Source organism: Psittacula echo (genome assembly GCF_963264785.1).
Source record: "Psittacula echo genome assembly, chromosome: 34".
Lineage (NCBI taxonomy): Eukaryota > Metazoa > Chordata > Aves > Psittaciformes > Psittacidae > Psittacula > Psittacula echo.
The window spans coordinates 1-19,662 of NC_137769.1; the positions used below are offsets into that span (position 1 = coordinate 1).

General features: G+C 61.9%; 1 protein-coding gene across 1 annotated transcript in view; it reads left to right on the forward strand.

Annotated features, from left to right (window-relative positions):
- The first annotated feature begins 4,569 nt into the window (after window positions 1–4,569).
- The window catches only part of LOC308231276 (proline-rich protein 12-like), a 28,581-nt gene continuing 13,488 nt past the window's right edge, over window positions 4,570–19,662 (forward strand). The window contains 5 exon segments of the mRNA XM_080636464.1: window positions 4,570–4,685; window positions 8,511–8,623; window positions 10,981–11,139; window positions 12,629–15,903; window positions 17,305–17,920. Coding sequence (XP_080492590.1) covers window positions 4,600–4,685; window positions 8,511–8,623; window positions 10,981–11,139; window positions 12,629–15,903; window positions 17,305–17,920 — 4,249 coding nt within the window. The 5' untranslated portion in view covers window positions 4,570–4,599.

A 19,662-nucleotide genomic window follows, 5' to 3' on the forward strand; every position in this document is an offset into this window, starting at 1 on the left:
GGGGTGGTTTTCGGGGTGGTTTCGGGGTGGTTTGGGGGTGGTTTGGGGTGGTTTTGGGGTGGTTTGGGGTGGTTTGGGGTGGTTTGGGGTGGTTTGGGGTGGTTTGGGGTGGTTTCGGGGGTGGTTTGGGTGTTTTGGGGTGGTTTCGGGGTGGTTTGGGTGGTTTTGGGGTGGTTTGGGGTGGTTTGGGGTGGTTTGGGGTGGTTTCGGGGTGGTTTCGGGGTGGTTTTGGGGTGGTTTTGGGGTGGTTTTGGGGTGGTTTGGGGTGGTTTTGGGGTGGTTTTGGGGTGGTTTTGGGGTGGTTTGGGGTGGTTTGGGGTGGTTTGGGGTGGTTTGGGGTGGTTTTGGGGTGGTTTGGGGTGGTTTGGGGTGGTTTTGGGGTGGTTTGGGGTGGTTTGGGGTGGGTTTGGGGTGGTTTGGGGTGGTTTGGGGGTGGTTTGGGGTGGTTTGGGGTGGTTTTGGGGTGGTTTGGGGTGGTTTGGGGTGGGTTTGGGGTGGTTGGGGTGGTTTGGGGGGGTTTGGGGTGGTTTGGGGTGGTTTGGGGTGGTTTGGGGTGGTTTTGGGGTGGTTTGGGGTGGTTTTGGGGTGGTTTTGGGGTGGTTTGGGGTGGTTTTGGGGTGGTTTTGGGGTGGTTTGGGGTGGTTTTGGGGTGGTTTTGGGGTGGTTTGGGGTGGTTTGGGGTGGTTTTGGGGTGGTTTTGGGGTGGTTTGGGGTGGTTTGGGGTGGTTTGGGGTGGTTTTGGGGTGGTTTTGGGGTGGTTTGGGGTGGTTTGGGGTGGTTTTGGGGTGGTTTCGGGGTGGTTTCGGGGTGGTTTGGGGTGGTTTCGGGGTGGTTTCGGGGTGGTTTGGGGTGGTTTGGGGTGGGTTTGGGGTGGGTTTGGGGTGGGTTGGGGTGGTTTTGGGGTGGTTTGGGGTGGTTTTGGGGTGGTTTGGGGTGGTTTGGGGTGGTTTGGGGTGGGTTTGGGGTGGGTTTGGGGTGGTTTTGGGGTGGTTTTGGGGTGGTTTGGGGTGGTTTGGGGTGGTTTGGGGTGTTTTGGGGGTGTTTTGGGGTGGTTTTGGGGTGGTTTGGGGTGGTTTTGGGGTGGGTTTGGGTGGTTTTGGGGTGGTTTTGGGGTGGTTTTGGGGTGGTTTGGGGTGGTTTGGGGTGGTTTGGGGTGGTTTGGGGTGGTTTGGGGTGGTTTTGGGGTGGTTTTGGGGTGGTTTGGGGTGGTTTGGGGTGGTTTGGGGTGGTTTGGGGTGGTTTGGGGTGGTTTGGGGGTGCCTCACGTGACCACGGGGTCCCGGCAGGGCTGCAGCGAGAGGCAGCAGCAGTCGAAGTCCTTGACCGCGTCCCGGCCGATGCGGAGCCGTTGGGTGCCGTAACCGGAGGCGGCTGGGGCAGGGGCACCCCAATGACCCCCTTTAGACCCCCTATAGACCCCCTATACAGCCCCTATAGACCCCCTATACAGCCCCTATAGACCCCCTATACAGCCCCTATAGAGCCCCTATACAGCCCCTATAGACCCCCATACAGCCCCTATACAGCCCCTATAGAGCCCCTATAGACCCCCATACAGCCCCTATAGACCCCCATACAGCCCCTATAGACCCCCATACAGCCCCTATAGAGCCCCTATAGACCCCCTATACAGCCCCTATAGAGCCCCTATAGACCCCCTATACAGCCCCTATAGACCCCCTATACAGCCCCTATAGACCCCCTATGCAGCCCATATAGACCCCCTATAGACCCCCTATACAGCCCCTATAGACCCCCTATACAGCCCCTATAGACCCCCTATACAGCCCCTATAAACCCCCTCTACAGCCCCTATAAACCCCCTATACAGCCCCTATAGACCCCCTATAGACCCCCTATACAGCCCCTCTACAGCCCCTATAGACCCCATAGACCCCTCATATCCGCTCTACACCCCCATATACCTGCTATATCCCCCCCTTTATCCCCTGTATCCACCCTATACCCCCCCACATCCCCTAAATCTCCCCATATAGCCCATATATGCCCCCATAACCCCCTATATCCATCTATGTTTTCCCTACATACTCCCATATATCTACTATAGATGTGCTATATGCCTCCATATACTCCTTATATATTCTCTGCATCTATGTACCACCTATATGCTCCTAGATCACCTATATATCCCCTATATCCTGCCATATGACCCCGACATCCACCCATATACCCCCTGTACCCCCTATACACCCCCCATATCCCACTATATATACTCCCTATATCCCCCAATACCTCCTATATACCCCACATATCCCCCCATACCCTCTATATACCTCCTATATCCACCTATATACCCCCTATATCCCTTCTATACCCCCTACATACCCCCTATATCCACCTGTATTTCCCCTATATCCCCCCATATACCCCCTATACCTCCTATATCCCCGCTATACACCCCATATATCCCATATATACCCCCTGTATACCCTGCATATATGCCCTATACCCCCATATACCGCCTATATCCTTACTATACCCCCTATATACCCCCATACATCCCCTATACCCTTATATATCTCCCTTATATCCACCTATATCCCCCTTATACCCCCTTATATCCCCTCTATATCCCCTATACCCCCCCTTATATCCCCTCTATATCCCCTATACCCCCCTATACCCCCCATGTCCCCTATACCCCCCATATCCCCTATACCCCCCCATACCCCCCATACCCCCCATATCCCCTATACCCCCCATACCCCCTATACCCCCCTATACCCCCCCTATCCCCCAGTCTCACCCGTGTCCTTCCTCTTCTCATGGTACGTGTACACGGCCCCGGCCGTGCAGTTCTTCCCGTGCCGCGTCATGGCGGCCTCAGGGGGGCGCTGCCGAGCCCCAAGGGGCCCGAACTGGTCAGAAGGCGCCCGAGCTGTCCCGAAGCGTCCTGCAGGGGGAGCCCGAACGGGTTCGGAAGGCGCCGAAGGGGCCCGAATGGTTCCGAGCGCTCCCGAGGGGCTGGGGAGGTCCCGAAAGGTCCCGAATGGACCCGAGGGGGCTCGGGGAGATCCCGAACGCTACCGAGGTGTACCCAGGGATCCCGGAAGGTCCCGAAGGGTCCCAAGGGGCTTTGGAGAGCCCAAGGGGTTCCGAAAGGGGCGCGGAGGGTCCCGAATGGGATCGGAAGGTCCCGGAGGGTCCCGAATGCGTTCGGAAGGTTCCGAACGCTCCCGAGGGGCTTCGGAGGTCCCGAATGGGATCGGAAAGTCCCGAAGGGGCACGAATTGGTTCGGGGAGGTCCCGAATGGGGGTCGGGGGGGGTCCCGAATGGGACCGAAGGGTTCCAAGGGTTCCCGAAGGGGGGTGGGGGGGGCCCGAATGCGTCCGGAAGGTCCCGAAGGGTCCCGAGGAGGCCCGAATGGGGGTCGGAGGATCCCGAAGGGTTCCGAATGGGGTTCGGAGGCTCCCGAATGGGTTCGGAGGGTCCCGAGGGGTCCCGAAAGGGTTCGGGAAGGTCCTGGAGGCTATCGAATGGGTTCGGAGGGCCCCGAGGAGGCCCGAATGTGGGTCGGGGGTTCCCGAATGAGGTTCGGAGGGTCCCGAAAGGGTTCGGGGAGGTCCCGAGGGCTCCCGAATGGGACCACAGGGTCCCGACAGCTCGCAAAGGGGCTCAGCGGATCCCGGCGGGGTTCGGAAGGTCCCGATCGGGCTTAGAGGATCCCGAAGGGTCCCGAGAGGGGCTCGGGGGGGGCCCAAAGGGTTCCCGAAGGGCCCCGAACGGTACCGAAGGATCCCGAAGGGATTCAGGTGGCCCCGGGCCCGGCTCCTCCGTCACCCGCCGCACCGGAAGCCCAAGTGCCGCTACCGGAACCGGGGTCCTACCGGAAGTGCAACCAGAAAAGGGACCTCCCCCCCCCAACCGGATGTTCCCTTGAGGCGGCGCCGGGTGCAGCAGCAATAACGGCCCGGGTGGTCCCCGCTGCTTGCTCGTCCCCGCCGCGCCTGGTTCCTCCCAGTCCATCCCAGTTCCTTCCCATTGTCCCCCATTATCCCCACCCCACCCCCGTATCCCCGTTCCCCAAGGGGGCGGACCCAGCCCACAAAGCCCCGCCCCTTTACGGCATCGGTTCCGCCCACCACCTCGATTGGCCACGCCCCTTCTGTCTCTTAGCCCCGCCCCGCCAGCGCTCCCTCCGCCTCATTGGCCCCGCCCCTCCCCATTGGCTCCTCCCACTCCCGCGCTCCCGCCACTGCCTTGGCCACGCCCCTTTCCCCTGCCGCCTGGCCCCGCCCCGTCGCGCTCCCGCCACCGCCTGGCCCCGCCCACCCCGCTCTCTCCCTCCACCTCATTGGCTCCTCCCCTTCCCCCTTCCTCCTCCTCATTGGCTCCTCCCACTCCCGCGCTACCAAACCCCCCTCGGCCCCGCCCCTTTTCCCCGCCGCGGTGCATTGTGGGCGGAAGCGGCGCGCGGCCCCATCCAACATGGCCGCCCCGTGAGCGCTGCCCCCCCCCCTCCCGCGGCCGCTCCCGCCGCCGCCTCCCCCCCCCCCCTCCGGTACAACCGGTACAACCGGTACCGACGCCCCCCCCCCCCTGCCCCCGGTACAACCGGTACCAGCGGGGCCGCCCCCATGGACAGGAACTACCCCGCGGCCGGGTTCGGGGACCCGCTGGGGGCCGGGCCCGGTTGGAGCTACGAGCGCTCGGCCAAGGCCAGGTGAGGGAGGCGGGGCCGGGTGCTGCGGACCGGGGTGCTGCGGACCGGTTGCATTGGGTGCTGGGTGCTGGGATCCGGTTGCATTGGATGCTGGGGACCGGTTGCAATGGGTGCTGGGGACCGGTTGCATTGGGTGCTGGATGCTGGGGACCGGTTGCATTGGGTGCTGGGTACCGGTTGCAATGGGTGCTGGGGACCGGTTGCATTGGGTGCTGGATGCTGGGTACCGGTTGCATTGGGTGCTGGGTACCGGTTGCAATGGGTGCTGGGGACCGGTTGCATTGGGTGCTGGATACTGGGGACCGGTTGCATTGGGTGCTGGGTACCGGTTGCAATGGGTGCTGGGGACCGGTTGCATTGGGTGCTGGATGCTGGGTACCGGTTGCATTGGGTGCTGGGTACCGGTTGCAATGGGTGCTGGGGACCGGTTGCATTGGGTGCTGGATGCTGGGGACCGGTTGCATTGGGTGCTGGGTACTGGTTGCAATGGGTGCTGGGGACCGGTTGCATTGGGTGCTGGATGCTGGGGACCGGTTGCATTGGGTGCTGGGTACCGGTTGCAATGGGTGCTGGGTACCGGTTGCATTGGGTGCTGGATGCTGGGTACCGGTTGCATTGGGTGCTGGGTACTGGTTGCATTGGGTGCTGGATGCTGGGTACCGGTTGCAATGGGTGCTGGGTACCGGTTGCATTGGGTGCTGGGTACCGGTTGCACTGGGTGCTGGATGCTGGGTACTGTTTGCACTGGGTGCTGGGTACTGATTGCATTGGGTGCTGGATGCTGGGTACTGTTTGCACTGGGTGCTGGGTACCGGTTGCATTGGGTGCTGGATGCTGGGTACCGTTTGCAATGGGTGCTGGGTACTGGTTGCATTGGGTGCTGGATGCTGGGTACCGGTTGCACTGGGTGCTGGGTACTGGTTGCATTGGGTGCTGGATGCTGGGTACCGGTTGTACTGGGTGCTGGATGCTGGGTACTGTTTGCACTGGGTGCTGGGTACTGGTTGCACTGGGTGCTGGGTACTGGTTGCACTGGGTGCTGGATGCTGGGTACCGGTTGCACTGGGTGCTGGATGCTGGGTACCGGTTGCACTGGGTGCTGGATGCTGGGTACCGGTTGCATTGGGTGCTGGATGCTGGGTACCGGTTGCATTGGGTGCTGGGTACCGGTTGCATTGGATGCTGGGTACCGGTTGCATTGGGTGCTGGGTGCTGGGTACCGGTTGCATTGGATGCTGCGTACCGGTTGCATTGGGTGCTGGGTACCGGTTGCACTGGATGCTGGGTACCGGTTGCATTGGGTGCTGGGTACCGGTTGCACTGGGTGCTGGGTACCGGTTGATTTGGGTGCTGGATGCTGGGTACCGGTTGCATTGGGTGCTGGGTACCGGTTGCATTGGGTGCTGGATGCTGGATACCGGTTGCATTGGGTGCTGGATGCTGGGTACTGGTTGGAATGGGTGCTGGGGACCCGTTGCACTGGGTGCTTGGTACCGGTTGCAATGGGTGTTGGGGGCTGGTCTATGGGGTGCTGGGTACCGGGGTGCTGGGTGCTCCATGTATGGGGTGCTGGGGTGCAGGGAGCCCATTGCAGTGAGGGCTGGGTGACATTGGGGTGCTGGGTCCCATTGCTATGGATGGGGGGGTCCCATTGCTATGGATGGGGGGGTCCCATTGCTATGGATGGGGGGGTCCCATTGCTGTGCATGGGGGGGGTCCCATTGCTATGGATGGGGGGGTCCCATTGCTGTGCATGGGGGGGTCCCATTGCTATGGATGGGGGGGTCCCATTGCTATGGATGGGGTGGTCCCATTGCTGTGCATGGAGGGGTCCCATTGCTGTGGATGGGGGGGTCCCATTGCTATGGATGGGGGGGTCCCATTGCTGTGGATGGGGGGGTCCCATTGCTATGGATGGGGGGGTCCCATTGCTATGGATGGGGGGGTCCCATTGCTGTGCATGGAGGGGTCCCATTGCTATGGATGGGGGGGTCCCATTGCTGTGGATGGGGGGGTCCCATTGCTATGGATGGGGGGGTCCCATTGCTATGGATGGGGGGGTCCCATTGCTGTGCATGGGGGGGGTCCCATTGCTGTGGATGGGGGGGTCCCATTGCTATGGATGGGGGGGTCCTATTGCTATGGATGGGGGGGTCCCATTGCTGTGGATGGGGGGGGTCCCATTGCTATGGATGGGGAGGTCCCATTGCTATGGATGGGGGGGTCCCATTGCTATGGATGGGGGAGTCCCATTGCTATGGATGGGGGAGTCCTATTGCTGTGGATGGGGGGGTCCCATTGCTATGGATGGGGGGGTCCCATTGCTATGGATGGGGGGGTCCTATTGCTATGGATGGGGGGGTCCCATTGCTATGGATGGGGGGGGTCCCATTGCTATGGATGGGGAGGTCCCATTGCTATGGATGAGGGGGTCCCATTGCTATGGATGGGGAGGTCCCATTGCTATGGATGGGGGGTCCCATTGCTATGGATGGGGGGGTCCCATTGCTGTGGATGGGGGGGTCCCATTGCTGTGGATGGGGGGGTCCCATTGCTGTGGATGGGGGGGGTCCCATTGCTATGGATGGGGGGGTCCCATTGCTGTGGATGGGGGGGTCCCATTGCTGTGGATGGGGGGGTCCCATTGCTATGGATGGGGGGGGTCCCATTGCTATGGATGGGGGGGTCCCATTGCTGTGGATGGGGGGGTCCCATTGCTATGGATGGGGGGGTCCCATTGCTATGGATGGGGGGGTCCCATTGCTGTGGATGGGGGGGGTCCCATTGCTATGGATGGGGGGGTCCCATTGCTGTGGATGGGGGGGGTCCCATTGCTATGGATGGGGGGGGTCCCATTGCTATGGATGGGGAGGTCCCATTGCTATGGATGGGGAGGTCCCATTGCTATGGATGGGGGGGTCCCATTGCTATGGATGGGGGGGTCCCATTGCTGTGCATGGGGGGGGTCCCATTGCTGTGGATGGGGGGGTCCCATTGCTGTGCATGGGGGGGTCCCATTGCTATGGATGAGGGGGTCCCATTGCTATGGATGGGGGGGTCCCATTGCTATGGATGGGGGAGTCCCATTGCTATGGATGAGGGGGTCCCATTGCTATGGATGGGGGGGTCCCATTGCTATGGATGAGGGGGTCCCATTGCTATGGATGGGGGGGTCCCATTGCTATGGATGGGGGGGTCCCATTGCTATGGATGGGGGGGTCCCATTGCTATGGATGAGGGGGTCCCATTGCTATGGATGGGGAGGTCCCATTGCTATGGATGAGGGGGTCCCATTGCTATGGATGGGGGGGTCCCATTGCTATGGATGGGGGGATCCCATTGCTATGGATGGGGGGGTCCCATTGCTATGGATGGGGAGGTCCCATTGCTATGGATGGGGGGGTCCCATTGCTATGGATGGGGGGATCCCATTGCTATGGATGGGGAGGTCCCATTGCTATGGATGAGGGGGTCCCATTGCTATGGATGGGGGGGTCCCATTGCTATGGATGAGGGGGTCCCATTGCTATGGATGGGGGGGTCCCATTGCTATGGATGGGGGGGTCCCATTGCTATGGATGAGGGGGTCCCATTGCTATGGATGGGGGGGTCCCATTGCTATGGATGGGGGAGTCCCATTGCTATGGATGAGGGGGTCCCATTGCTATGGATGGGGGGGTCCCATTGCTATGGATGGGGGGATCCCATTGCTATGGATGGGGGGGTCCCATTGCTATGGATGGGGGGGTCCCATTGCTGTGGATGGGGGGGGTCCCATTGCTATGGGTGCCCCCCAGCTCTGACTCTGCCCCTGTCCCCCCCCAGCCTCGTGTACGGGGGGTCCCGGGCGCCGCACGCGGAGCCGGAGCTGCTCCCCCGGCAGCCGTACGGAGCCCCCCACCCGCTGCAGGGCTACGGCCCCAACCATCACCCCACAGGTACCCCCCCCCAGCCCCCTGTGATGCCCATCCCCGTATCCATGGCCCCTCGGTGTTCCCATCGCATCCCCATATCCCAGTGTCCCGTATTTCTATGTCCCATGTCCACATATCCCACGGCCCTGTGTTTCTGTGGCGCCATGTGCCCTTATTGCCATATCCCCATATTTCAATATCCCTGTATCCCAGTGCTTCGTATTCCCCTATTCTCATGTGACTATATCGCACATCCCTATATCCCCATATCCCACATTTCTATATCCCCATATCCCACATTTCTATATCCCCATATCCCACATCCCTATATCCCCATATCCCACATTTCTATATTCCCATATCCCACATCCCTATATCCCCATATCCCACATCCCTATATCCCCATATCCCACATCCCTATATCCCCATATCCCACATCCCTATATCCCCATATCCCACATTTCTATATTCCCATATCCCACATCCCTATATCCCCATATCCCACATCCCTATATCCCCATATCCCACATCCCTATATCCCCATATCCCACATCCCTATATCCCCATATCCCACATTTCTATATTCCCATATCCCACATCCCTATATCCCCATATCCCACATCCCTATATCCCCATATCCCACATTTCTATATCCCCATATCCCACATTTCTATATCCCCATATCCCACATCCCTATATCCCCATATCCCACATTTCTATATCCCCATATCCCACATCCATATATCCCCATATCCCACATTTCTATATCCCCATATCCCACATTTCTATATCCCCATATCCCACATTTCTATATCCCCATATCCCACATTTCTACATCCCCATATCCCACATTTCTATATCCCCATATCCCACATTTCTATATCCCCATATCCCACATTTCTATATCCCCATATCCCACATTTCTACATCCCCATATGGCTGTGTTTCTATATCCCACGTTCTTATATCCCATGTGCTGTATCGCTATACCTTTATATCCCACGTGTCTACATCACCCTATCCTGTATCTCTATATTCTTGTATCCCCCATCCCTATATTTCCGTATCCCATATTCGTATATCGCTATATCGCGTATCCCTATATCGCTGTACCCCACTTGCCTATATCCCATATCCCGTATCCCTATATCCGTATATCCCTACGCCGTCCTCTCTCACTTTCCGCGCCCCACTGTCCCAGGGGCTGCACCGCGCTGTGTTCCCGTATCCCATGTCCCTGTATCCCGTGTCCTACGGGCCCCTATCCCCACTGTGTCTTACATACCACGTTCCCATATTTCCCTACCGCATCCCTCCCTATCCCATGTGCCATATCCTGTGTTCCTAGAATCCATAGGCTGTATTTCATATCTATATCCCATACCCCGTGCCCCATACCCCATATCCCATACCCCACACCTCATATGCCACATATCCCGTCTCCCATAGCCGTATCCCGCATCCCTGTATTGCATGTACTTGTACGCTCGTAACTTATATCCCATATAACGCATGTTTTATACCCAGTGCTCCATAATCCATATGCCATGTATTTCATGCCCTATATCCATATCCCACATCCCCGTATTGGACGTATCCAGATCTTTATCTTATATTCCATGTACTGCATGTCCTATATTCCGTGTTCCGTAATCCACACCCTATATATTCCATACCCTATAGCGAGAGCCCACATTGTCATGTTTAGTATCTCCCTATGCCTATACGCTCTATCCCATGCACTTCCTACCCCATATCACATGGACCCCATGCCCCCTATCCCATATATCACGTATCCCATATACCTCATACTGCCCACCCCGTATCCATGTTCCATGTATCACCCATCCCATATACTTTGTATCCCATATTCCCTATGCGGTGTAGGCAATATCCCATATTTTGCATTCTGTATCGTGTACATACGGTATGTCGTGTGACACGTGTGATGTACCTTATGTTACAGGTTCTACACCCGATATTCTATACCCTATGTGGGGTGTATCCAGTATCATACGTACCTCATATCCCATTCTGTATATCCCATATTCCACATCCCATATACGTCATATCCAACGTTCTATATCCCATATATTGCGTATCCCGTATTGTATGTCGTGTGTTCTGTATGCCATGTATCCCGTATCCCCTATACTCTCTATTTCTTATTCCTTATCCCATACATGCCACATCCCACGTACCCCGTATGCCATGTTCTATACTGTACATGCGGCGTATCCCATATACGCCGTATTCCATGGTCCATATCCCATATGTGCCATACCGTGTCTATTGCGTACTGCACAGTGTGTACCCCGTATCCCCTACCCCACGTCCCTGTCTCCCCGTCTCCCCCCTGACCCCGCTCTCTCCCTGCCCAGGGCTCCCGGGGCTCTTCGAGCCGGGGCTGCACCACGCCGGGGCCGCGGCTCCGGACGCCTCCGTCATGAACCTGATCTCGGCGCTGGAGCCGCGGCCGCAGCCGGGCCCGGCCGCATCCTCGCTGCTCTCCCAGTTCCGCAGCCCCTCCTGGCAGACCGGTAACGGGGGGGTCCCTGTGGCCGGAACGGGGGTTTCCCTCTACCCCAGGGCCCCCCCATAGCCCCCAGGGCCCTCCCATATCCCCCAGTACCCCCCGTATACCCCCATATACCCCAGTGCTGCCATATACCCCAATGTCCCTCCATATCCCCCAATACCCTCTATATACCCCAATGCCCCCCAGTGCCCCCATATCCCCCAGGGCCCCCCACTATGCCCCAATGACCCCATATCCCCCAGTACCCCCATATACCCCCATATACCCCAATGTCCTTCCGTTATACCCCAATGCCCCCCCATACCCCCATATACCCCAATGCCCCCCCCATACCCCCATATACCCCAATGCCCCCCCCATACCCCCATATACCCCAATGCCCCCCCATACCCCCATATACCCCAATGCCCCCCCATACCCCCATATACCCCAATGCCCCCCCATATACCCCAATGCCCCCCCCATACCCCCATATACCCCAATGCCCCCCCATATACCCCAATGCCCCCCCATACCCCCATATACCCCAATGCCCCCACATACCCCCATATACCCCAATGCCCCCCCATACCCCCATATACCCCAATGCCCCCCCCATACCCCCATATACCCCAATGCCCCCCCATATACCCCAATGCCCCCCCATACCCCCATATACCCCAATGCCCCCCCATACCCCCATATACCCCAATGCCCCCCCCATACCCCCATATACCCCAATGCCTCCCCATACCCCCATATACCCCAATGCCCCCCCCATACCCCCATATACCCCAATGCCCCCCCCATACCCCCATATACCCCAATGCCCCCCCATACCCCCATATACCCCAATGCCCCCCCATATACCCCAATGCCCCCCCCATACCCCCATATACCCCAATGCCCCCCCCATACCCCCATATACCCCAATGCCCCCCCATATACCCCAATGCCCCCCCATACCCCTATATACCCCAATGCCTCCCCATACCCCCATATACCCCAATGCCTCCCCATACCCCCATATACCCCAATGCCCCCCCCATACCCCCATATACCCCAATGCCCCCCCATATACCCCAATGCCCCCCCATACCCCTATATACCCCAATGCCTCCCCATACCCCCATATACCCCAATGCCTCCCCATACCCCCATATACCCCAATGCCCCCCCATACCCCCATATACCCCAATGCCCCCCCATATACCCCAATGCCCCCCCATACCCCCATATACCCCAATGCCCCCCCCATATACCCCAATGCCCCCCCATACCCCCATATACCCCAATGCCCCCCCCATACCCCCATATACCCCAATGCCCCCCCATACCCCCATATACCCCAATGCCCCCCCATACCCCCATATACCCCAATGCCCCCCCCATATACCCCAATGCCCCCCCATACCCCCATATACCCCAGTGCCCCCCCATACCCCCATATACCCCAATGCCCCCCCATATACCCCAATGCCCCCCCCATCTGTAACCCCTTCCCCCCCCAGCCATGCACACTCCCGCCCCGGCCGAGCTCTTCATCTCCGGCGCCCTGCCCGGCTCCGGCACCTTCCCGGCCTCCTCCGCCCTCGGCGCTTACCAGCACCCGGCGCCGTTCCCGGCGCGCAGCTTCCCGGTGAGCTCGGCGCTGAGCCTGCCGGAGCCGGCCTTCAGCCCCGGCTCCAACGGGCTCCTCTCCCCCCACGAGCCCTTGCTCCACATCAAACCCGCCCAAGCCCCGGTGCCGCCGCCGCCGCCGGCGCTGGGCTTCGAGCGCTTGGGCACGGCGGTGCTGGGCTCCGGTTTGCCGGCGCAGAGCCCCGCGTACCGCGGCGCGCCGGCGTCCTCCCAGTTCAACCTCCTGTCGGCGCCGCTCGCCGAGCAGCCGGGGCAGCTCTACAACACGTCCGTGTTCGGCGCTGCCGGCGCCGGCGAGCGCGCGGTGCCGCGCCAGGACAGCGTCATCAAGCACTACCAGCGCCCCGGCGCTGCCCAGCCGCACGGCCTCCAGCATTACCTGAGCTGCGGCGGCAGCTACCAACAGATGCCCCCGCACCGCGGGGCCCTCTCCTGCAGCCCCTTAGGGGAGCAGAGCCCCGCCAGCACCGAAGGCGCCCAACAGGCACCCAAGGGCGCCGCGCCGCGCCCGGAGCCGCCGGCACCGCAAAGCTACCGGCCCATTATCCAGTCGCCGGCCTATTCCAGCGGCAACGGCAACGGCAACGGCACCGGCAGCAACGGCGCCGGCACCAAGTCCAAGAGCTACTCGGCGTCGCGGCAAACGCCGCGCTCCACCGCCACCCCCAAGTGCCAAAGCAGCTTCAGCACCAGCACCCCCAAGGCCAGCTCCGTCATCTCCAGCCATTCCCCGGCCTATTCCCCCTTGGCTATGGGGCCGGGGGGGGGTTACGGGGCCAGCGCCCCGGCGCCGCAACCCAGCTCCGGCTTCACCAGCGCCCAAGGCGGGGGGGACTTGGGGGGCAAAGGCACCGGGTACCCCCCCCCCAGCGCCGCCGCCGGGGGGCAGAGTGGGGCCCCGGCGTGCGTTGGCCAAAGCCAGGCCTTCTCCCCGGAGCAGCTGCAGGCGCTGCCCTATGGCGTGCAGGCGGAGGTGGGCTCCTTATCCTACAGCACCGGGCATTCCCCGGCCGTGCCGGCGCCGCTCCCCTACAGCCCCGCTCCCAGCATCCGGCCCCTGCAGTCGCCGCCGGCCCCGCGGCCGCAGAGCGGGACCTCGCCGGGGCAATCGCAGAAGTACCTCGGGTCCGTGCTCTCGCCGTCCTTCATGGCGCCGGGCTACGGAGCGGGAACGCCGGCGCCGGCGGCGCTGGAGCGGGCTCCGGCCTTCGGCAAAGGCGGCAAAGGGGACGCGGAGCTGCTGGGGGCCGATCGGAGCGAGGATGAGGACTTCCTGATCCAGCACCTCCTGCAGGCCCCCAGCCCCCCCCCACCGCCATCGCGGGGGGAGCCCCTGGGGGGGTGCGAGGAGCGCGCCGGCAGCACCAAACCCATGCCGGGGGGGTACGGAGGCTTGGCCAAGGCGGAGGAGCGCTACCAGCTGCAGAGCGTGATCCGGCCCAATTCCAACCTGGAAGCGCCGGCGGCTTTGGAGTTGGCTTTGTTGAAGGAGAAGAAGAAGCCGGAGCGCGGCAAGGATTACCGGAGCGCCGGCACCGAGGGCTTGGCGGCCACCTCCGTGGTCCATTACGGCCACCAAGCGCCCGCTCTGGACTCCTACGGGCAAGAGCTCAAGAAGCCCGGCGGCAAGGAGATGGGGCAGCCCCATGGCTACTTGGCCAAGACCCCCGAGCACGGGCGCTTGGTGCCCGAGGGCCCCCCCATGGAACCGCATGGGCTCCTCCTGGACCCCGCTCCCGACCTCGGACCGGTCCAAGTGGGCCCGGTAACGGGGGGGGCGGCTCTGTTGCCCTCGGTCCTCACCCATACCCAGAGCCAGCTCCACGCCCGCGCCAAGGCCCGGCCCCAGCTCGACGTCCACCTCTTGGAGCAGCAACGGATGCCGCCGCCGCCGCCCCCGGCCCCGCCGGCCCCTCCGCCGGCGCCGCCGGCATCGCCGCAGATGCTGCTGGACGCCCATCACCTGCACCAGGCCCACGTGCGCTCGCAAGGCTTGGACCCGCAGGCGCCGTTAGCGCCGGAGCCGATGGAGGTGCTGCCGGCAGCCCAGGAGATCCAAGACTTCTTGGAGCCCCCGCTGGGGTTAGAACCTCATCTAGGCCAAGCCGGAGGGGTCCAAGGGCCTGCGGGGCATCTCCTGGCCCCCGACGGAGGGGCGCCAGCGGTGGCGCCGGCGGCGTTGGAAGCCAAGGACCAGTTTGCCGAAGCGGGGAGCCCGGCGGGGGGGAAGAGCCGCTTCGTGCCCTTGACGTCCATCTGCTTCCCGGATGCTCTCCTGCAGGACGAGGACCGCGGCTTCTTCCCCGGCATGGAGGACATGTTCGGCCCGGCGCCGGAGGACTTCGCCAAGGGCGCCGAGGAGGAGGAGGAGGAAGAGGAAGGAGGAGGAGGAGGCGGCGGCGGCGGCAGAGCGGGAGCGGGCGCCGCCGAAGCCATGAAGCCTCCTCCTTACGACCTCGGCCAACCTTACCCGGCCTTCGGGCCGCCGGGCGATGCCGCGGCGCTGGCCCTGGAGCCTCCCAAGCACGAGCTGCCCTCGACGGTCAACGCGGAGCCGCTGGGCTTGATCCAAGGCACCGAAAGCACCAAGCCCCCTCTGCCCACCCCCCTGTTCTGCTCCTCGAAGCCCAAGAAGCTCCTCAAAACCTCCTCCTTCCACCTCCTGCGCAAGCGCGACCCCTTCCCGCCCCCCAAGAAGACCTACGCGCAGGAGTACGAGTTCCAGGACGACGAGGACAAGGCCGACGTCCCCGCCGACATCCGCCTCAACAGCCGCCGCCTGCCCGACCTCCTCCCCGACCTCATCTCCAGCTGCCGGGCCCGGCCCCCGCCGCTCAGCCCCATCCACGGCGGGGACCCCTTGGCCTTCCCCCCGCCGCCCGCCCCCGGCCTCCACCCCGCGGCGCCCAAGAAGCGGGGCCGCAAACCCACCAAGCCCAAGCGCGAGGGCCCCCCCCGGCCCCGCGGGCGGCCCCGCATCAGGCCCTTGCCGGAGCCGCCGCCGTCGCCGGTGCCCCATGGGCTCCTCCTGCCCCCCCCGACGGACGCGGCCAAGAGGCCCCGGGGGCGAGGAAGGGGCCGGGGGAGGAAGGGAGGGGAGGAGGCAGGAGATGGGAATGGGATGGAGGCGCTGAAGCCGCTCAAGGTGAGGGGTAGGGGGGGAAAGGGGGGGGTTTGGGGGGGGGGGGAGGGGTTGGCCCTCGTGGGCTGGGGTGCGCCAGTGGTGTCCAAAGGGCCCCATTGATGGAGGTGGTGATGGGTTGGAGAGCATCAAGGTAAGGACTTGATGGGTTTGGGGTTCTGGATGGGGATATCGGGGTGAATGTTGATGGATAAGGGGGTGTTTGGGCTTGTTTTGGGGTTCCCTGTGCTCTGTTGCATCCCAATGACCTCCAAAGGGCCCCATTGATGGAGGTGGTGATGGGTTGGAGAACATCAAGGTAAGGACTTGATGGGTTTGGGGTTCTGGATGGGGATATCGGGGTGAATGTTGATGGATAAGGGGGTGTTTGGGCTTGTTTTGGGGTTCCCTGTGCTCTGTTGCATCCCAATGACCTCCAAAGGGCCCAAAGGGCCCCATTGATGGAGGTGGTGATGGGTTGGAGAGCATCAAGGTGAGGGCTTGATGGGTTTGGGGTTCTGGATGGGGATATCGGGGTGAATGTTGATGGATAAGGGGGTGTTTGGGCTTGTTTTGGGGTTCCCTGTGCTCTGTTGCATCCCAATGACCTCCAAAGGGCCCCATTGATGGAGGTGGTGATGGGTTGGAGAACATCAAGGTAAGGACTTGATGGGTTTGGGGTTCTGGATGGGGATATCGGGGTGAATGTTGATGGATAAGGGGGTGTTTGGGCTTGTTTTGGGGTTCCCTGTGCTCTGTTGCATCCCAATGACCTCCAAAGGGCCCCATTGATGGAGGTGGTGATGGGTTGGAGAACATCAAGGTAAGGACTTGATGGGTTTGGGGTTCTGGATGGGGATATCGGGGTCTTTAGAGGTGCACATTGATGGATATGGGGGTGTTTGGGCTTGTTTTGGGGTTCCCTGTGCTCTATTGCATCCCAATGACCTCCAAAGGGCCCCATTGATGGAGGTGGTGATGGGTTGGAGAGCATCAAGGTGAGGGCTTTGGGGTTCTGGATGGGGATATCGGGGTGAATGTTGATGGATAAGGGGGTGTTTGGGCTTGTTTTGGGGTTCCCTGTGCTCTGTTGCATCCCAATGACCTCCAAAGGGCCCCATTCATGGAGGTGGTGATGGGTTGGAGAACATCAAGGTAAGGACTTGATGGGTTTGGGGTTCTGGATGGGGATATCGGGGTGAATGTTGATGGATAAGGGGGTGTTTGGGCTTGTTTTGGGGTTCTTCCTGCTCTGTGGTACCCCAGTGGTGTCCAAAGGGCCCCATTGATGGAGGTGGTGATGGGTTGGAGAGCCTCAAGGTGAGCCCGTAGGGGACCGTGGGGCCCTGGACGCTCCGTGGCTGCTCTGGGGCTGCCCGTACCCCCCATCCCCACCGGTGTCCCCCCTTTCCCCTCTCCCCCCAGCTCAAGCTGGCCATGCCCAAGGGCCCGGAAGCGCCGCTGCCGCCGGAGGGCTCCCTGGGCGTCCCCCCCGGTGCCGTTCTGGCGGAGCCGGCGCCGCCGGAGGCCTCGCAGCCGCGGGAGCGCATCAAGCAGAAGATCAAGGAGGTGGAGGAGAAGCAGCCGGAGATGAAGTCGGGCTTCATGGCGTCCTTCCTGGACTTCCTGAAAGCCGGCAAGCGCCAAGCGGGGCCGCCCTGCGCCGCCAGCCCCACCAAGAGCCAGCGCGGCGCCGGGGCCGCCACCACCATCACCACCACCACCAGCAGCAGCAGCAGCAGCAGCAGCAATCCCTTCCCCATGGCGGGTCCCATCCTGGCGGGGAGCTTGGAAGGGCCGGAAGGGGATGGCTTGGTCATGGCGTGTCCCAGCCCCTGTAAGCGCTTGGACGAGGAGCTCAAGAGGAACCTGGAGACGCTGCCGTCCTTCTCCTCGGATGAGGAGGATTCGGTGAGCAAGAACCAGGACCTGCAGAAGAGCATCTCCTCGGCCATCTCGGCCCTCTACGACCCCAGCGACCGCAAGGACCCCGAGCCGGCCGGAGCCTGCGCCTCGGCACCGGCGTCGCCGCGGCACCAAGGTCAGGGAGGGGAGGGCACGGGAGCCGTAGGGAGCAATGGGAGCCATAGGGAGCAATGGGGGCCATAGGGAGCAATGGGAGCCATAGGGAGCAGTGGGAGCCGTAGGGAGCAATGGGAGCCGTAGGGAGCAATGGGAGCCATAGGGAGCAGTGGGAGCCATAGGGAGCAGTGGGAGCCGTAGGGAGCAATGGGAGCCATAGGGAGCAATGGGGGCCATAGGGAGCAATGGGGGCCATAGGGAGCAATGGGAGCCATAGGGAGCAGTGGGAGCCGTAGGGAGCAATGGGAGCCGTAGGGAGCAATGGGAGCCATAGGGAGCAATGGGGGCCATAGGGAGCAATGGGAGCCATAGGGAGCAGTGGGAGCCGTAGGGAGCAATGGGAGCCGTAGGGAGCAATGGGGGCCATAGGGAGCAGTGGGAGCCGTAGGGAGCAATGGGAGCCGTAGGGAGCAATGGGAACCATAGGGAGCAATGGGAGCCATAGGGAGCAATGGGAGCCATAGGGAGCAATGGGAGCCGTAGGGAGCAATGGGAGCCGTAGGGAGCAGTGGGAGCCGTAGGGAGCAATGGGAGCCATAGGGAGCAATGGGAGCCGTAGGGAGCAATGGGAGCCGTAGGGAGCAGTGGGAGCCGTAGGGAGCAGTGGGAGCCGTAGGGAGCAATGGGAGCCGTAGGGAGCAGTGGGAGCCGTAGGGAGCAGTGGGAGCCGTAGGGAGCAGTGGGAGCCGTAGGGAGCAATGGGAGCCGTAGGGAGCAGTGGGAGCCGTAGGGAGCAGTGGGGGCCATAGGGAGCAGTGGGAGCCGTAGGGAGCAGTGGGAGCCGTAGGGAGCAGTGGGGGCCATAGGGAGCAGTGGGAGCCGTAGGGAGCAGTGGGAGCCGTAGGGAGCAATGGGAGCCGTAGGGAGCAATGGGGGCCATAGGGAGCAGTGGGAGCCGTAGGGAGCAGTGGGAGCCGTAGGGAGCAATGGGAGCCGTAGGGAGCAATGGGGGCCATAGGGAGCAGTGGGGGCCATAGGGAGCAGTGGGGGCCGTAGGGAGCAATGGGAGCCGTAGGGAGCAATGGGAACCATAGGGAGCAATGGGAGCCATAGGGAGCAATGGGAGCCATAGGGAGCAATGGGAGCCGTAGGGAGCAATGGGAGCCGTAGGGAGCAGTGGGAGCCGTAGGGAGCAATGGGAGCCATAGGGAGCAATGGGGGCCATAGGGAGCAATGGGAGCCGTAGGGAGCAATGGGAGCCGTAGGGAGCAATGGGAGCCGTAGGGAGCAGTGGGAGCCGTAGGGAGCAGTGGGAGCCGTAGGGAGCAATGGGAGCCGTAGGGAGCAATGGGAGCCATAGGGAGCAGTGGGAGCCGTAGGGAGCAATGGGGGCCATAGGGAGCAGTGGGAGCCGTAGGGAGCAATGGGAGCCGTAGGGAGCAGTGGGAGCCGTAGGGAGCAATGGGAGCCGTAGGGAGCAATGGGAGCCATAGGGAGCAGTGGGAGCCGTAGGGAGCAATGGGAGCCGTAGGGAGCAATGGGAGCCGTAGGGAGCAATGGGGGCCATAGGGAGCAATGGGAGCCATAGGGAGCAGTGGGAGCCGTAGGGAGCAATGGGGGCCATAGGGAGCAATGGGAGCCGTAGGGAGCAGTGGGATCCAGAGGGATCAATGGGCCCCACAGGGATCAATGGGTCCCACAGGGATCAATGGGCCCCAGAGGGATCAGTGGGCCCCAGAGGGATCAGTGGGCCCCACAGGG